A 20,093-nucleotide genomic window follows, 5' to 3' on the forward strand; every position below is an offset into this window, starting at 1 on the left:
AGATTGTCAGTCCCAGTGGCTTGTCGGAGTTGGATCAGAGTTAGAACATATACATCTGAAATGGTGTTTGATCACCTGAGCTTGTGGCCGGTTCTAGATGTTAAAGAGGGTAGCTGCCAAGACGATCCAGTGTGGACCTGTCCAAGTGATTTTCATCTGCTAGCCGTGGGCAGAGAAGTAGAATCGGAACACTCGGTCGTCTGTTGTCCTCATCTAATGCTGAAGGCATTTGAGGATTTTATGATCTGTGTCATAGTAGGTTAATACCACATCTCCAAGAAAAGGTCTTCACTGATAATAACCAAAGCAGTGCCTTTGAAAGAAAGCCAACTGGTGATCATGATAAGATTGTAATGCTTCAGCAAACCTCTTTAGATGCCTCTTGCATTTCAGGTTCTTCAGTAAATCGGGAAATCACTTATTTGTCATGGAAAGTCATTCAAAACTATTGGATGTGTTAAAACTGTGACAACAGTTTAAAATGAAGTAAAGAATTGTTGCAAATATACATAAAAAAGACACCTTAGGGTACTGCTGCAATCTGGGTCTCATAAGGCCCAGAACTAAAGGCTCCTCCACCCGGCATCGTTAAGAATCTGCACCATTTGTCATTCCGGGGACCCGCGACGTGGGACGCGCCATCTGGTACTACTGCTGCGGTCCAGTCCTCTTTGGTGCCAGAACTACTTCAAATCAAATCAGGGATATTTGTATAGCGCATATATCATACGGAAGTCTCATGGTGCTTGCAGACAGCTCTGAGAGATTGCTTGATTAGTTGTCAAATAGCCATGTTTTTAGCTTCTTGCAGAAGCTGTTGTGATCAATGATTATGTGCAAATTTCTGGGCAGTTTGTTCCAAGAAGTGGGGGCAAGAAAGGAAAAGTATCTTCCTCCGCTTCTAACGGCGTGGATTCTGAGAGGTGTGAGTAATGATTCATTACTAGATCTAAGGGGCCTATATAGCTGGTACCATCTTAGTTTTTTGGACCAATATGCCGGGCCGATACCGTACATGTTTTTGTTTACTAAACAGAGCATTTTAAATTGAATCTGCTTTCTGATTGGAAGCCAGTGTAGAGATCTTAGGCTGGGGGCCGAAGGGGATCTGGGCGGAAGATTAAGAACCAGCCTAGCTGCGGTGTTCTGTAGAGTCTGAAGCCGAGTGAGAAGGCCTTCATTAATTGAGGACAACAAAGCGTTTCCATAGTCCAGACTGTTCATTATTAGTCCCTGGACTAATGGTTTGTAGCCTCGATCGGGATCCATTTGTAAAAACTTTGCAGGCTGTGCATTGTTCCAAAGCAGCTTCCTACCAGATGGTTTATCTGACTTTGCATTGATAGTTTGTTGTCCATGTGAAACCCCAGATTCCGAACCATCTGTTTTGGGGTTGGACAAGGGTCCAGGTTAGGAGGCCACCAGTAGTGGGACCAGTGTTCTTGGGCCTTGCCGAAGAGTACAATCTCTGTCTTTCCTCCATTTAATTGAAGGTGATTTGTGCTCATCCACCTATCAACGTGGGACATGCATTCTTTGAAACGCTGTTTTGTTTCCACTGGGTCTGGGCCAAGAGTGACCCCAGATCTGTGTGTCGTCGGCGTACGATACAACATTGAAGCCGTAGGATCTGATCACCTTGGCCAATGGTGTTATGTAGAGATTGAAAAGAGTAGGGCTAAGAATGGAGCCCTGTGGCACTCCCATCTTTACTGGTCTATTACAGGAGACTATGTTTCCCACTTGTACTGCTGTGATTCGGTCTGCTAGATAGCTCTTGAGCCAACCTCCCAGAGCCGATGTCCTAGAATGCTGGGGGAGATGGTGTCGAAGGCAGCGGATGGGTCAAGCAGGACCAGAATTGATGATTGACCTTTGTCCAAAGCTAGCCTGATGTTATCTGTTACCTGGACCAGTGCGGTCTCAGTGCTCTGGGCAGCCCTGAAGCCCGACTGAGAGGATCCAGTAGCCCATAGCTTTCGAGATAGGTGACGAGCTGATGGTTTACTAGAGATTCCATCATTTTCCCAAAATAGGGGAGCAGCGAGATGGGGCGATAGTTTAGGAGGAATTTGGGATCGCCAGAGGGTTTTTTCAATGTAGGCCTGACCCTGGAAGCTTTCCATGCTTTTGGGAACTCAGCCTGCAACAGTGATCTGTTAAATAGGTCAGTTAGACTGTCCAACAGTACCGGTGTAATGGTTGGGAAAAAGTTTGCTGGCACAGAATCAGTAGGTGAGCCAGATTTTATTTTCTGCATTGCTTTCCCCACTACATCGATGTTGTACTCAGAAAAATCAGCCAGGATGTGAGGGGGGGGCAGGAGATACACTGAGCGTATTCTCCGAGTGGTTATTTACTTGGGATGGGAAGGAGTTGTGGATGGCAATGATTTTGTCATCAAAGAATTTGGAGAGACAGTCAGTCCATTCCTGGGAGTTGGGGGTCAGTGACTGAGTGGGAGATGTTGTAAATTCTTTTAGAATTTGATAGAGCTCCTTACCCGAATTTGCCACCTCATCTATTCTGTTTAAGAGAAACCATTTTTTTGCTTGCCTGATGTCCTCCATATATCTATGGTGAATATTTTTGTATGATTTGCGGTTGGTTAAGTCTCTGGTTTTTCTCCATTTCCGTTCTGCAGGATAGCTTAGCTATCTTTAGTTGCTCCATGAACCCGGGGGCAGTCCTGGATTTGATTTTGACCCTGGTGAGAGCGGCGATTTTATCTAATGCAGTTGTTATTGCTTTATCAAAGGAGGTTGCTAACTGATTGATGTCTACCTCCTGGCTAGAGTGGGAGAGGCTAAAATGTTTTGAAAAGAGAGATGAAGTGACTTTGCGCCATGATCTTCGCCATATTAATTCATTTCTAGGATTGTCCTTAATCAAATTTACAGAGATGACAAATTTTAGTAAATAATGATCTGTCCATAGCAGTGGAGTTGGGGATTCTACTGTGATGTCTGGCGAGTTTGTTAAAAGGAGGTCAAGCGTATGCCCTGCATTGTGGGTGGGGCCTGTTATCAGTTGGGCTAATCCTAGTGTGTTCATGCTTGTGAGGAGCCGATCAGTATCAGAGTTCTGTAATATCTCAGCATGATAGTTGAAATCACCTATTGGGAAAAAGAAGTCAGAAGCCAAAACTTGCGGAGCAATAATCTCAAATAATTTGTCTGGAAAATCATTTTTTCGGCCAGGGGGGCGGTAAATTAAAGCTCCCCTCCCGGTGCCCTTAGTTAGGCCATCTATCTTAAAAATGCATAGCTCAAATTGACCAGAGTTAATGGTTTCTAAGGAGGTGATAGTAAGTCCAGAGATAGTGGCAATAAGTAAGCCTCTTCCTCTTGTCTCCTTTCTGTCAACTCTAGTTATAATGTATTGCGGCGGGAAAGCTATATGCACATCAGTCGAAGTGTGCTCGTGCAACCAAGATTCTGTGATAAAGCAGATATCTGGTGCCTCCATATCAATGAGGCTCCATATCTCCACCGAGTGTTTCGGGATGGAGCGTGCATTAAAGTAAATTGGGTATGGTTTGGAACTCGGGATGGTTGAACTCTACTCTGTAGAGCGGGTTTTAATGAGCATGATGTATCTTGTGCTCTGTTGATTTCTATATCTAGAGTGACTGGAGGTCTAAGGTAGGGGTTGTTTAGGTTTTTTTGGCTCTTGGCTGGAATATTTTGTTAGTGCCATATTAGTTACTCACCAATATGCGTACTGAAAGACCGGAATCCGGGCAGGGGGAAAATGTGCAGGGGTTCTGGCAGCGGTCAGGCGCAGACGGGTTTGCCTTTGGCGCGCTGCTGCGTGCGTCAATGCCCTGCCCCGCTATATGTAGGTTAGAGCTCACTTCCAGTGCTAGAGTGCCAACTGCAGCTTCCGGTCGGCAGACCGGAAGTAGTCTCTTTGCCTTCGTCGTCCCTCCGTTCAATCGGCACACGCCGTGACGGACCGGGGACTAAGGCAACTATGGTACAGGTGAAGAGAACAGGCCAGAAAATGTATGTGAGGCAGTTAAAAATAGGTTAAAAAGATTATGTATCTCAACGGCGACTGATCAGCTGTCTGCAATTTACAGGCGATATTTAAAACCTAGTTGAGACTAATATATTTCTATGATGGTAGCGTGACTAGAAATCAGCTGTTTAAAAATTATGCAGCCCTGAGCAAGTACTCACGGAGCGTCTGCATGCCCCAGGCTCCTCCACCAAGCAGCATTTACAATCTGCACCATAAAAAGCGCTCCTGGGACCCACTGCTTGGAACAAACGTTCTGGTACTGCTGCATCGGGTCTCATTGACAGAACTACATGCCCCAGGTGCCTCCAGCCAGCAACGTTTACAGTCTGCACCATTTAAGGTGCTCCTGTTATGGGCGCAAGCCAAGACGGAACCCGTCTGCGGCTGAGCCACCTCTCTTGGACCCTAGAGCTGCTCAATCTCCCGGACATTACTGCTGCTTGTGACCAGAAAATATGGGTATGAGGGAATCGCTTACTTCATCTATGCCCCTTAACGATAACTAGTTTTCTAACAATTGGTATGGGCAAAATCAATACAGAGATAGAGGGTGTAAAAGAAAGGCTGGGAGTAATAAAAAAAGCCCCAACGAAGGTCATGAATAATGATCACGACCTGATCACTTCCAGTGAGCATTTAGTTAATGAGCCCACTCAGTTCAGGCAGGAGCATTATCTAATCCCTGTATTTTTACTGGTGATCTATTGATTACATCTAACAATGTATTATCCATTAATAATGAACTAGTGAATTCCCCACCACCTAAAAAGAAAAAAGGCACTTGCACCATGCGAATAGATGTTTAAGGAAGCCACTTGTAGGAGCCCAACTACCATTTAAACTAGTGACTAGTTCTCCCCTTCACAACAGGCACCTTGAGTCAGAATTTGCCCACTGGCTAACCAAAAAATCTTGGAGATATTGAAAGTAATATGACAAATGAGCAGATAAAGGCTCTGAAGGGTGCCTTTACCACTTTAATTGACCCCATACTGTCCTTACTTAGAGGCATATATTCTACTTTGACGCAGTTACTAGAGCATGGGCTATCTAGATGTTACAAGAGCAAGTGGCTCATACTTTTTTCACATAACCCCAGGGTGAGTGAAGGGTGGTGATAACCGGTCAATGGGTGAACCCCTGGAAACAATTGCGACTGGACCTTTAATGGGCATTAGCCCACCAAAGGTCCTTTGTGGCAATATTCACCAGGGTAATCCAACTGCGATTTCAAGACATACAAGTAAAGTGCCAAATACTGGGATCACACTGCCTCTTCCAGAATTAGAAACATCAGTCCACCGAAAGGATAATCTTTCCTATAGGGATGCTGGTGTTAGACAATATTCAGAGTGTAGGAAAGTTCCCTTTTTGTGTGTAGGAAGCTGGCTCTGTATATGGTATGCCACTAGATGGTTATACAGGGCACAGATTCCAGAGATTTCCCCAGAAGTGTACAGGGCTCAATGCAAACCCAAAGTGCTCTATTTGTGGTAGTGTGGGCAAGCAGCCTTAGGCCTAACACAGAGGAGTGTAAGACACTGTGCACACAATGACCAATAATGACACACGTCTCAAAAAGGAGATCAATGCCATTTTTTAATAAAAATAAGCTTTGCTCAAGATTTATTCAAGACCAAGATCTTCGCAAAAAGGTAAGTATGTTTTTTTCAGTTTCAAAAGTGCAATTTTCAGTCTTTGCAATGTTAACCTATGGAGGAAAACAATGTGGTTTTACAGGTAAGTAACTGACTTGCAAATCCAGTCTTCGGGTTGCATGGTTAGCAGAGGGCAAGGTTTGGTAAGCACAAACACTGCACCACCAGCGGCACTGGGGCAGCCGGGTGCAGAGGTCAAAGTTGAAGATCAGGCCCAATGTTTCCCAATGTATACTGGAGGTACTTGAAGACACGCTGCTTTCAGGCAAGTAAAGCAGCTGCAGGGCTCAAGCTTCAGAGGTTTATGCACGCACTTGGGGGGACACAAGGAAGCATCAAACATACACCACCAGCGCCACAGGGGTGGCAGGGTGCAAACACAGTTTGGGCGCCCAATGCAATTCAATGTAAAATTTAGGTTTGGGCAACAGGCTGCAGGCGACAAACTAGAGGCTGCACGAAGGAAACCAGCAACAGCAGAGGTAAGTTTTCAAAGGCAGGCAGTCTTCCTAGGGGTTGTGGAGGTCGCTGACTGCAGGACAGGCGTAGTTTCTTTGCAGGATCTTCGAGGGCCGCAGAGGGGCCAGTAGGGCTGGGGCCAAGTCAGTGGGCGTCGGCAGTCCGGGGTTCAGAGACGTCTTTGTGGTGCTGGGGAGCTATAGTTGTCGAGTTTCAAGCCCATGTCCTCCCTATGGCTTCTCTGACTCTTACAATATCTAAGAATGGACTTAAATATTGTAGGGGCATATCTGCACATGCAGACATGCCCACACCTCCTGTGGTATAGTGCACCCTGCCTTAGGGCTGCAAGGCCTGCTAGAGGGGTGACTTACATATACCTTGAGCAGTGCTAGCTGGCATGGCACACATCTTCTTGCGGTGCTTCTTTAGTCAATACCACATTGCCCCTCAATCACCTCAGTTATAGTGTGCATTGTGCACCGCGCATCATGCATCTGCAGCCTTTTATTAATACATATTTATCTCATTTGTCCTTTTCTCTATTAGTTCTTCACTGTTCCTATTGTGGTATTCGCATATTTGTTTCATTTTTTCATCACCAGTATCGTTCCCATCTTATTCTTTTTTTTTAATTTTTTACCATTCCAAGATGGCCGAATTGGGTCGCTAAGTTATGGTCCTCTTTTACTCTTTACTGCGCGTACTTTTATATCCGCCCCATCCAGTGGGGTGAAGATCAGTCGTCAGCCTTAGCGTCCCAGAGCTTGGTTCCGCGTTGCAAACTTTTTCGATAAGCGTCTGCTGTACCGCTACTTTGATCACCACCTTTACACTCTTAGCTCCCCGTTCCTATTTTCTACTCAAATAATTGGTTTCTCCCCTTTTTTCCAGACTTTGATTATTTAACAACAGCGACACGCTGGTAGTCAGGACGCTCATTGCATTCTATTCTGATTATCCGTGAGTTTTTTTTTATTTTTTTTATATTCCATGAGATAGCCCCTCACATTTAATTTTGCAGCGATCAGTTTTGAGATTACGACCGCATTTCATGTACTCCTTATTTCTTCACAGTATTTACCATTCAATTCCTTGGAAGATGATCATTATCCGTTTTTAACTTGGTGAGAACAATTTCCTTTCACTAGTCACATCGTGTTTCCTGTTGTTTTTTCGCTTTCACACTCCCGTGCTCACTCTGTCCTTGCATTCAGGTTCACTTAGCCATTTCTTTATAAGTATAGCCACCGTTTGGTATTTCTCTAGATGTAGCAGTCGCACCTTTCTTTGTTCTGCATATATTCTTGAACTTCTCTTTCGTGTATGGTGTTCACCTTTTTCTAATTAACAACTCGCTCACAACTCGCGTTCAGTATACTGGGCCACTTTTTGATCATACTACATTGGTGGAATCTTTCCCAGTGACACATCATCCATTATCACAAACATTTGAGTGTTTTGATAACATAACATAAAGGTGCCCACATGGTGTTCTTGAGGTCATTTTGTATGTTTTAGTAATATTGATATTTTTGTTCATAGTTTTCCCCTGACGAAGGGACGTGTCAGTCCCGAAATGCATCGGGCGTGTTCTTAAACCTTTGTATATGATTTCAAGTGTTGATCATGATGCAATGACCACTTATGTTTTTGTGGAGTTACTTGACTGATATCTGTGATATCCATATGCTCATATAAAATGGATTATTGCACACTTTCATCTATGCTTATGTAACCAAATACATGTTTGAATTACAACTTCAGTATTGATTTGTGTTCAAGTATTTCTGAATTTATATGTAAATTGTTAAGGGTTTTGTCAACTCATTGAACAGTGCACAGTGTACATAACCACGTTGGTTTGTTTTTTCTCTACACAGGCAGGGTGCCATGTCGACTTTGTTGTTTTGTCTGCACCAGGCCATGCATGCTGCAGTGGCAGTCTGCATGGCCTAGGTGAGGAATAGTTTTAGGGTAAGAACACTGGTACTGTGAACCTGGACAGCAGGGACCCAGTACTCTACAGTCAAACTTGCATCAAAAGCCTGGCATGGGGTAGGGGTACTAGCTCAAAAATAGCTTGGGTGCAGATTGAATCTCCCCTTTTTAATAATGATTGAAGGGTTAAAGGTCAGGAGACCAGATACCCACAGCTGGCTACTCTGGGCAGGGGAATTCCACTGTACAACATGCAGTGGATATTCCCAACAGTAGATTACCAGGGTTACTACCGAATTCCCCTTCTGCTCAAATTCGCTTTCATAGCCTCTACCACCGAGTAGGATGCAAGTCAATCAGAAATCTATAGTGCAAGAAGTGAGCTGGTATCGAAGCATTTGAACTTGTAGAGGGAACAACCGAGGCAGGGGGATGGTACACAGATACGTGAAATGGGTGAGGCTACGTCACCCCTTTCAGTAATTACTTTCTTGGTGTGGAGAGCTCATTGCTTGCCATAGGTGTGATACATATCAATAAATATTGGTTCCACTTGTATTAAAATCTTTGGAAAATGTTGCTCTCATCTGCTTTACTAGATATACTCTCTACGATACAAAATAGGTTTTTCTTTAAATGTGAATTTTCTTGGCTTCTATATGAATTTCTACTGGTCATATTATTGGCATTCTATGCCAAACTGTTAAAGAAAAACCATAACCGTCCTATTCAAATTACAATCTTATTGACGATCATGGGTATTTATCTTGCCTGGGTATGTTGTATGAAAGAAAATTGTGATGCTTGAATATGCACTTGTAAGTGCTTCAGAAAGGTTTAGGACTTGTGGTAGAATATTGAGTCCAATGGGTTTATAAAATGTTTTTAATTCATTTCAAAATATTTGAGAAAATGTACCCACTGAGATGGAGAACTGTTGGGCAAAAATAGTTTGTGTTTTCAATGCTTAGAACAAAAGAAAGTAAACCTGCCCCTTACCTGCAGCCCCAAAGTAATCCTGTGTTTCTTTATTCTGCCTTCAATTCTCCTGTCAACTAGTGTCCCTATTGGACAACTGTTTCCATCTGCCATTGCAACGCACACAACAAGAGCATATTCTGGAAGAGTCAGCGTGATGCTGCCTTAGCTGGCATTCTTACCATATTCGACTTGGACCTCACAGAGATAGATGCTGATCTTCGACAAGGAGGTAAGCAAACTTTCCCAGTTCAAGTTAATTGGTGACAATCTAAGGCAGCTGTTATTTGTGTATTTGACGTCATTTTCCGCCAAGCGAGTTTTGGAAGGATGCTCAATGTGCTGTTTTCTTGCTCTCAAAGTGAAGATTATAGGGAATTGTAATGTTACGTTGTTGGTGGAAGAGCGGCTACGTTGTTGACGTGTGATCTGACTGAAATGCTGTAAGTCTCTAACAATTCCACCGACCAACCTAAATTGTTTTTTGTGAGGCTTTTCTGGCTCACATTTGGCAGCTTAGCTCAAGGAGCAAATCTTTCCTCACATATATGCAGCAGCTAGCCAAGCATTAATAGAGTTAAGAAATAAAGAATGTACACTATCTAAACCAAGTTACTCAAAAAGATGAAAATGTAATAAGAAAAATGATCGAAAGATGAAGGTACTCTAAAGTAAGGTATAACAAAATACAAAAAGGGCACTAATAGAAAGGATTGGAAAAGATTGGATGAAGAAATTTCCATGATGTTTACTAGGATCTAAGCACTCTTTTGTGCAGACTTACAAACACAAGTTCTGGACTAGAAGTTTGTGGAAGGTCCAGCCGAAAGCTTTTACCTTTCATCTCCTACTCTCCTGAAAGATTAATATCTTTAAGTAGGTAAACCCTGAAGAGTTGAAGCTGTCTAGTGCTTTACACCCAGTTCATCTGCCTATCTGGCTGACAAGATCACTACCCCTCGGGCACTTGGAACACCCACTCCCGGGACACCATCAGAATGGAAATTAAGTGCAAAACAGAAAAAACAAGGCAATAAGCCTTCTGCATTTATGCCACCAGGATATGAACAACATTCCTGTATCCATCTGGGTCGCCACAAAACCTGCTTCAATTTAGTAATGCCAAAGGGGATGATGGACGGAGTGTTGAACATTGCAAGCACTCACACCCAGTCAACTGATCTGGGTTTAATCCATCATTATTCTTTAGCTCACTCCACCACCCTAGTTCATACATGGCCATATGCAAATCAATCAGACGGGAGTCCCTTGCTCACTTTGCCACTGGATTCAAGCAAGCCTGGCTGAAGACGGCTGAAATGCCAGAAACCGGTCCTAGGAAGCTTGTTTCCGGTCCAGGGAAGGCATGGCTTGGCAGTTCGGGCTGGACTGTTCCCATGAGGCACAGGGTCAGACTGATTTGCATATGGCCATGTCTGAACTGGGGTGGCAGAGTGGGCTAAAGAACGGTGATGGATCAAACCCGGATCTGTTAGCTGGGTGCGAGTGTTTGATTGGTTCTGATGCTCCGTCTATCACCACCCCCTTTTGTACTGCTTTGTTTGCCATAAGTTGGCAGGGTATGCTCAGACGTGAGTCCCTTGCTCACTTTGCCACTGGATTCAAGCAAGCCTGGCTGAAGACGGCTGAAATGCCAGAAACCGGTCCTAGGAAGCTTGTTTCCGGTCCAGGGAAGGCATGGCTTGGCAGTTCGGGCTGGACTGTTCCCATGAGGCACAGGGTCAGACTGATTTGCATATGGCCATGTCTGAACTGGGGTGGCAGAGTGGGCTAAAGAACGGTGATGGATCAAACCCGGATCTGTTGACTGGGTGTGAGTGTTTGATTGGTTCCGATGCTCCGTCTATCACCACCCCCTTTTGTACTGCTCAATTTAGTAATGAGCACGCTTCTGTAAAGAATGAAAACCTCATTAGATTTTAATATCTATTGGGAAGGCCTTACGAGTCCTGAGGTGAACCACCTCATGTCTGCCCTTGAGGTGCTTGGCCTGACCCAAAGAGTGATTGGGCCGACTCACAATGCTGGTCACACGCTAGATCTTATTTTTGCTAACATAAACAACCTAGCTTGTAGCCCTCCAGAGCCGCTTACATGGTCAGACCATGCAATGGTTAATTTTGCTGTAGAGTGGTGCTGCTCTAAGCCTACCGCTCCTAGTCTGGCAAAGAAACAATTAATGCTCAGACCTTGGCGTAATCTCACAGTTGAACGCTTTGAGGAGGCCTGTCACCTTGAGAAAGGAAAAATGGAGATGGGAAATGAGTTAACATTACAGGATTTTAATAGGGCGTTCTCTATTGCCTTGGATGCAGTAATTCCCAAAAAGAACATGACTTTGCGGTCAAACCGCCTGTCAGCCCCCTGGTACACCACTGAGCTTAGGACAGAAAAGTCTAAATGTAAAAGATTAGAAAGAGTCTGGCGTGTCAGCAAAGAAATCCAAGATAGAAGGCTATATAAACTTTCTTTGACCTCCTATCATCTTAACCTAAAACGGGCAAGACGCCAATTTATACTCCATCAAACCGAAGGAGCGGCGAATACCCCTATGGCGCTCTTTGGTATAGTTAAAGAATTTGTTTCTCCTCAGGCCAGCAGTCAATCCCCTGTGGAAACACAGGACTTCTGTAACCAGTTAGCTAGTTACTTTCAAGACAAGATTGCCAGAATCTATGCATACTTTCCATCTCAAAATGTGCCACCTCCTGATGTTCTTGGTTGTAGGGAGCTGGAAAAAAGGACAGGCTGCACTTTGGAGTGTTTCGCCCCAATTACTCTCGAGGAAGTCTCCAATGCACTCACTTCAGCTAAATCTGGCTCACCAACTGATCTCTGCCCTCCCAAAATGATGGCTCTGTTAGCAGCCAGTTGTGCGCCAGTTATTCTCCAATTATACAACCTATCTATTCAATCAGGGAATATTCCAAAAACATGGAAGGAGGCTTTTGTGCGTCCCTTCCTGAAGAAACCTATGGCTGACCCGCAAGAACTTGGCAATTACCGCCCGATCGCTCTTTTACCTTTATTGGGGAAAGCACTGGAAGGCATGGTAAATAAACAACTAAGCCAATATTTAGAATCAAATGAAATATTGGACCCTTCACAATCTGGTTTCCGACCGGGCTATAGCACCGAGACTGCAATTGTGGCAGTTACGGATTCGCTTAGGTTACAAATGGATGTAGGAGGCTCATCAATACTGATTCTGCTGGACCTCTCCGCAGCCTTCGATACCATCTCCCACGAAGTGCTAGCGGAGAGATTGGAATCCTGTGGTATTCAGGGTAGAGCCTTAAACTGGCTATGTAACTTTGACTGGAAGATCTCGGACAATCCTGCTTGGGCCATACTTGTCAGATTCAATCGCTCTAGATAAAGGCATAACCCAGGGGTCGTGCCTAAGCCCGACCCTATTTAATATCTATATGTCTCCGTTAGCTGGGATAGCGGAAAAATTGGGCTTTGAAATCATCTCTTATGCTAATGATACGCAGCTCATTTTCCCGGGTTGGCTTGGACATAGTGGCAGAGAAAGCTCGATTTGCCAGAGGAATGTTTGAAATCTCAAACTGGATGTCTCTGAACTGTCTCCAGCTGAACCCTGGCAAAACCCAGCTAATGCTGATAGGTAAAGCAACTGTCAGCTGGTCAAATGACTGGTGGCCGGCCGAATTGGGAGCTGCCCCTACTCCGACTCTATGTGTAAAAAATCTGGGTCTAAAATTAGTCTCTATCTATGAGGGACCACATAGCTGCGACAACGAGCTCTTGCTATTATAGCCTGCGCCTGCTGTGTAAAATTCTTCCTTTTCTGCCCACAATCCATTGTAAAACCTTGGATCAGGCAATGGCCATCAGTCACCTGGACTATGGAAATGCCCTACTGGCCGGGGCAGGAGAGACCTTGTTGAGTAAACTCCAGGTCATCCAAAATACTGCAGCTAGGATGGTTATGAACCGCCCAGCAGGTTCCGCATCGGTCTCTTTGCTTCGAGAACTCCACTGGCTATCAGTGAGGGAAAGATCGTTTTTTAAGATCTGCTGTCTTACGTACTCGGCACTCAGCGGTAGAGGCCCCAGATATCTCCAAAAGAGACTTGTTAAGTATGCTCCTATCAGAAATCTGCGATCCAGTGTGCGGGCTCTTCTACAAGTGCCACGTATTAGGTTATGCCGATCTGGAGGAAAGTCCTTTTCATACTTGGCGCCAAGATACTGGAATGAGCTTCCAGACTTTCTTCGTAGAATTACAGTGTATACCACCTTTAGGAAACACCTAAAAGCCTTCCATTTTTAAACACACAATGACCTGTTTATCCAGTATTAGGGGTGTCTTTCATAGATTCACATGCCTGAATCTTTCCCCGTCGTCGAGACGGGAGCCTCCGGTACATAAAAAAGTAATGTCCTATAGACATACATAGAGAAAAATAGGCCTAAGGGCCTCCCCTTAGCCGCCTATCTTAGTCCTTATGTAAAAAGGACCAAACTCTTAGAGTCAGCCAATCAGCTATCACCTCCCTCTAGAACCTTCCTGGCAGGAGCCTCAGTCCCTCAGATTTTCTACCGCACGTTGTGCTAGGGAGTCTCCAGCCTGAGTTCTCCTCAGGATCTCTTTCAAGCCAGATTATTCACGTTTTTTGGTGACTTTCTTCTTCAGGATTTCAACGCTGACTACTTCAGGCCTCTTATTGCTGCAGTGAGTGTTTATTTCATCTACAACTCCTGGCATGTCTGAATCCCAGAAGAAAGCCCTTTTCAGGGCTTGTTCTTCATGTGGGAAGAAGAGGCTGCATGTGGACGACAAGCATGAACTATGCTTGTATTGCCTTTATCCGGACCATGTCCCTAAGGACTGTAAAATATGTAGGTCTTTTCCACATAAGACCTTGAGAGACAGGGAGGGCCGCCTGCTTATCTGGCTGGACAGGCTCAAGGACAAAGAGAGTGTGGTGTCCTCAGAGGCGAGCTTTTCCGGAACCTCTGAAGTCTCCATGAAGAGGCCGAGAGTGACATCTCCTGGCCCCTCAGACGCTCCTCCTAAGAAGACACACAAGACGTCTTCAGAGGCAAGATCTTCGAAATCTTCAGTGTCTGACAAGGTCTCTCTCACTTTCAAGAAGCCTACTCTGTCGGCCACAAAAATTGCGACACCATCCTCTGCGCAAAAAAGTCCATCAGGACATGTCTCCACAGCAACGACGACCGTGTCCACATCCACAGCGGCGTCGGTCCGCTCGTCGACGACGACGACCCCTTCATCATCGTCTGCAGGTACCCCTATCTCGTCTATTATACTCTTAAAACCGTCGTCTAAATCATCGTCGACGACGAAGATAGTCCCGTCGAGGACCTTGTCGATGAGGAGCCCTCCGTCGACGGAAGAGTCGACGACGAGGATATCAATGACGAGCGCGTCGACGACGAAGGCATCGTCGACTAAGATGTCGACGAAGATGTCGACGACCAAGGCATCGTCGACGACCAAGGCATCGTCGACGAAAGCGTCGACGACGGAAGCGTCGACGACGGAAGCGTCGACGACGAAGGCGTCGACGACGACTGAATCGTCTACGACCGCATCGTCGACGAAGAAATTATCGTCGATGGGGACGCCGTTGGTGACAGCCATACCGTCGACGACGGAGCCATCGACGGGAAGGTCGTCGTCGTCCGTGGGACGGAAAACCACGGAGGTTTCTGTGCAAGGATCTGCTGGCAAACTTTCCAGACCACAGATTACCCCGGAAACAACATCTCCAAGCAAGGTCCAAACCAATTTACCTCTGGAGATTCTGCAGAGCGAAGAGTCCGAGGAGGAGCTCTTTCAACAAGCTACTTCCCCTTCCTAGCTGTTTGTCAAATGCCAAAGCACGGACGAGGAGCAGGAAGATTCAAGCGCGCAGGAGCGCCCCGTCCAGGAACAGGTCCGCACGGAGGTCATTCCAATGGTCTGCCTCCCTCTGGCAATAGTTAAGGACCTCAAGTTCCTTATCAGGGATTACAAACAACGTTTCCCAGAACCACCAAGGCTGGATACAGGGGTCCCAGTGCCAACTACAAACCCCCCCATCGACAGCCCCAAGGCAATCACGGCCGCTTACGCAGGTCTGCCACGAGCCGCCACCTCAGGTGATAGTCATCGGATGAGGAGGCTGAGGAGATGTAAGAGGGAGAGGTCCAGGGAGACCAATCGGACCAGGATGAGGAGGAGGAGTATGTAGCATCTTCACCACCTTCCCCACAACAGCGCCAGGCGGATTCACCACCTGTGGATATTGGTGGTTTTCATAAGCTCGTTGAACGGGCTGCAACGCGGTTCCATATGGTCATGGAGTCGGCGGAGACGGAATGCTTCCTCCATGACTTTAAAGAGCAGACGAAGAAGACGACCAAAGCAATCCCTATCATCAACTTCCTCTGGGACCAGGGAAAGAAGTTGATGCTGACGCCAGCCTCAGTTCCTGCGGTTGTTCCGCGCCTGGATAAGAAGTATAAGGCACCGTCCACGGCACCAGCTTGCCTGACTGGCCACCCGAAGCCGGATTCTGTCGTGACCCAAGCAGCCCAGAAAAATTCTCGAAATCCCTCCTCGCCTCTGTCAGCACCACCGGACAAGGAGGGCAGAAAATTAGACACAATAGGCAAAAGGTTTTCGACCACTTCGGCAATGACCATCAAGGTGGCCAATTCCATAGCCCTTTTAGGGCGTTATAACCGCCAACTTTGGGAGGATATTGCCCCATATTTAGCAGAACTTCCGAGTGCGGTTCATGATGAGGTGAAGGCACTACTTTCCGAAGGCCAGACTTCTGCGGCCGAGATTATCGACTACGCCATAGATGTAGCCATGACAGGCTTTCGTCAACTGGCTGGGGCTGCAGTCCTGCGCCGCCAAGGATGGCTCAAGGCGACATCGTTCAGGCAGGAAGTGCAGACAAAGGTGCTAGATATGCCCTTCGACGGACAGCATCTATTTGGAGATAAAATTGACGAGGCGCTACAAGCCATTAAAAAGGACACGGACACGGCTAGAGCGCTTGGAACCCTGCAGGCAAGGAACCAGTCCTTTCGGGGCAACAAATCTAGAGGTCAGTCCTCCTACAGAGGATCCTTCCAGAATAAGTCCTCATATTCTTTCCAGAATAAGACCCAGTACCAGCAAAAGCATCAACAGGGTCGACAGTCATCTTACGGAAGATCTAATTTCAGGGGTAAGAACCAGAAGAGGGGCACCGGCGGACGCCAGTGACCGCTTACTCCAGCCAGTCCAGCTACCATCTTCTTCTTCACAAATTGGAGGAAAATTGACCCATTTCCTAAAAAAATTGGCGCATCATCACCTCAGATCGTTGGGTGCTCCAACTCCTCAGATTCGGCCATTCCCTAGAATTTACCGCCATCCTGCCTGCAACCCCTCCCCACAGGTTTCCACACAGACATCTGCGGCTGCTGCTCCGGGAAATATCGGAGATGTTACGCAAGGGAGCAATCGAGCGAGTTCCATCAGCTCAGAGGGAGAAAGGATTCTACTCCCGTTTCTTTCTGATACGAAAGAAAGAAAAGAAGTGGAGGCCCATCTTGGACCTCAGAGCACTCAACTCTTTCCTGAAGAGTCAGTCGTTCAGGATGGTGACGCTCCAAGAAATCCTAGGCATTCTGGAGGAAGGAGATTTCATGACATCCTTGGATCTTCAGGATGCTTACTATCACATCCCGATTCTCAGGGGGCACAGAAAGTTTCTACGTTTCGAAGTGGCAGGACAGCACTACCAGTTCAAGGTCCTTCCGTTCGGCCTCTAATCCGCTCCGCGGATTTTCACCAAGTGCCTTGCTCCTGTGGCAGCTTTCCTACGTCAAATGGGTCACCAAGTTTTCCCCTACCTAGACGACTGGCTGGTCAAGGCGCCCACGGCCGTAGGCGCAACCAAATCCTCCAACGCTTGTACCAATCTTTTCCAACATCTAGGACTGACACTCAATCTTCAGAAATCACATATATCCCCAACGAGAAGCATCACCTTCCTCGGGGCTACCTTGAATACGGAATGTGCGAGAGCATTTCCTTCAGACGAAAGAAAACACAGGATCATATCGCTGGCCAAGACGGTGGCATCAAGGAAATCCCTGAGGGTTCGCACCTTCAAGTCACTCCTGGGAATGATGTCTTCTTGTATACTACTCATCCCTCACTGCAGGCTGCGGATGCGTCCACTGCAGGAGGCCCTCTCGAACCAGTGGACTCAGAGTACAGGTTCGTTCGAGGACATTATAAGCATAACACCGCAAATATCCAAGAGTCTCGAGTGGTGGAAGGATTCCAGAAACCTCTCGAGAGGACTACCGTTCCTGCTTCCAGCAGCGCCACTGGTGATCACCACAGATGCATCTCTAGCGGGCTGGGGAGCTGTCCTTCAGGACCTCAGAGTAAGTGGCAAATGGTCGGATCGGGAGCAACGCCTCCATATCAATCTGCTGGAGTTGAGGGCTGTGTATCTAGCGCTGCAGGCCTTTTTACCACGCATCCAGAACTCCCAGGTGCTCGTCAGAACGGACAACACCACGACGATGCATTATCTGAACAAGCAGGGAGGAACGTGTTCGCTCACTCTATCGCGCGAATCGCAGAAGATCTGGAACTGGCTTGTTCTCCATGGGATCACCCTCAGGGCGGACTACGTCCCGGGAAAGGACAACACCATTGCGGACGCCCTAAGCAGGCAGAAATCCCTCTCCCACGAATGGGAGCTCAACGAGAGTGCACTAACACACGTATTCTCGGAGTGGGGGGTTCCAGGAATCGACCTGTTCGCCACCAGGGAGAACGCCAAATGCCCAAGCTACGCAAGCTGGCATCCCCAACCGGAGTCGCTCGGGAATGCCTTTTCCATAGGCTGGTTCAGCGTATTTGCGTACGCTTTTCCACCGTTCCCGATGATTCCCAGGGTCCTCAGGAAGATGAAGGCGGAGCCCTGTACCCTAATTCTGATCGCCCCGTACTGGCCGAGGCAGCACTGGTTCTCGGACCTTCATCACCTCTCCATCAGGACACCGATTCGTCTAACACAGCACCCGAACCTGCTGACAATGTCCAATGGGCAGGTGCAATTCCCGAACCTCCAATCGCTCAGGTTATCGGCCTGGCTCCTGAGCACAGAGTTCTGCCATTTGAACATCCCGCAGGAATGCAGGGACGTGCTAGCAAAAGCGAGGGCGGACAGTACCAACAAAACCTACTCTCTCAAATGGAAACGCTTCTGCATTTGGTGCTCGGAGAAGGGCCTGAGACCACTTCATATCACGCCCGAACAGATATTGCCATATCTCCTGCTCTTGGCACAGTCGGGATTAGCGCATGCATCCATAAAGGTGCATCTGGCGGCAATTTCACGTTTTACCAGGACTTTCAAAGGCCCGTCTCTCTGGTCCAGTAGACTTGTTAAACAGTTCCTTAAGGGTCTTTATAGGTCCTTTCCAAGACCTCGACGGGTCCCACCGACATGGCACCTCAACTTGGTCCTTAACCAACTCATGAAGCACCCCTTTGAGCCCATTCACCGAGCTTCCATCAAGTACATCTCATGGAAAACGGCTCTATTACTCGCTCTAACATCTGCCAGGAGAGTCAGCGAGTTGCAAGCTCTCTCCATTCAGGAGCCCTTCATGCAGTTCAAACAGGACAGGGTGGTGCTGAGGACAAATCCCAAGTTCATACCGAAAGTGCCTTCAGACTTTCACCTCAACGAGCCGGTGGTCCTACGCTCCTTCTTTGCAAACCCTACCACGGCAGCAGAAAGGACGCTCCATTCTCTGGATCTCAAACGGTGTCTTAAGTTTTATATAGACAAGACAAAAACCTTCAGAAAGTCTTCGCAGTTATTTGTGGCCTACAGCAGACCAAGGCTGGGTATGCCTCTAACAAAACAGAGCATTTCAAGGTGGATCTCTTCTGCAATAGCGTTCTGCCATGAAGGGGCCGGACGGCCGTTGCGAGACAGGGTGGAAGCACACTCCACCAGAGCGATGTCCACATCAGCAGCGCTGTTCGCTGGAGTGCCGATTTTGGACATCTGTAGAGCGGCGACGTGGAAGTCACCGCATACCTTCTCCAGACACTACTGCCTGGATGCCGAACTTACGAAGGATGCGGCAGTGGGCCAGGCGGTGCTCCGCCATCTGCTCCAGTGAGGTGAGCCTTCCAACAACCCGCCTTCCTGGTATGCACATTCTTTACTGTTTTACTGTTTGTTGTATGCCAATGTTTCAAACTGTTATGGTAATATGTGTATTATCTAAAATAACTATATGGCATGTTACATCAGAAATGTGCATAATGTATTGCTAACTACTCTGATTCAGGCATGTGAATCTATGAAAGACACCCCTAATACTGGATAAGAAACGCGTTACTTACCTGTAACAGCAGTTATCCAGTATTGGTGTCTTTCATAGATTCACATGCAACCCTCCCACCTCCCCTGGAAGGACTCACGTCTCTCTCTAACTGTATTACGCCTACCTAGCTTGGTGCGTACGAAAATCTGAGGGACTGAGGCTCCTGCCAGGAAGGTTCTAGAGGGAGGTGATAGCTGATTGGCTGACTCTAAGAGTTTGGTCCTTTTTACATAAGGACTAAGATAGGCGGCTAAGGGGAGGCCCTTAGGCCTATTTTTCTCTATGTATGTCTATAGGACATTACTTTTTTATGTACCGGAGGCTCCCGTCTCGACGACGGGGAAAGATTCAGGCATGTGAATCTATGAAAGACACCAATACTGGATAACTGCTGTTACAGGTAAGTAACGCGTTTATTCCTTCTAGTCTTGGGATAACTTTAGCAAGCGCCGAGATGCCCCCGGGTGAGTTGTGCGCTATAGAAGTTCTTCTAACATAACATAACATTATGAAGTAGCAGTGGACATCACTCTCAAAGCCCAGTTTCCCCTCCAATTTCTCATTGGCTTTTATTTTTTCCCTCGTTGCACTACAACATTAGCTTGCCATGTT

The 20,093-nt window shown here is 46.8% G+C and overlaps 1 protein-coding gene across 1 annotated transcript in view; it reads left to right on the forward strand.

Moving 5' to 3' along the window:
* The window catches only part of LOC146796670 (uncharacterized), a 440,337-nt gene that overhangs the window by 191,895 nt on the left and 228,349 nt on the right, over positions 1-20,093 (forward strand). Inside the window, exon 5 of the mRNA XM_085629345.1 lies at positions 9,144-9,294. Coding sequence (XP_085485471.1) covers positions 9,144-9,294 — 151 coding nt within the window. The remainder of the gene's footprint in view (positions 1-9,143; positions 9,295-20,093) is intronic.

The sequence above is a fragment of the Triturus cristatus genome, chromosome 10 (genome assembly GCF_964204655.1).
Source record: "Triturus cristatus chromosome 10, aTriCri1.1, whole genome shotgun sequence".
NCBI classification, from domain to species: Eukaryota; Metazoa; Chordata; class Amphibia; order Caudata; family Salamandridae; genus Triturus; species Triturus cristatus.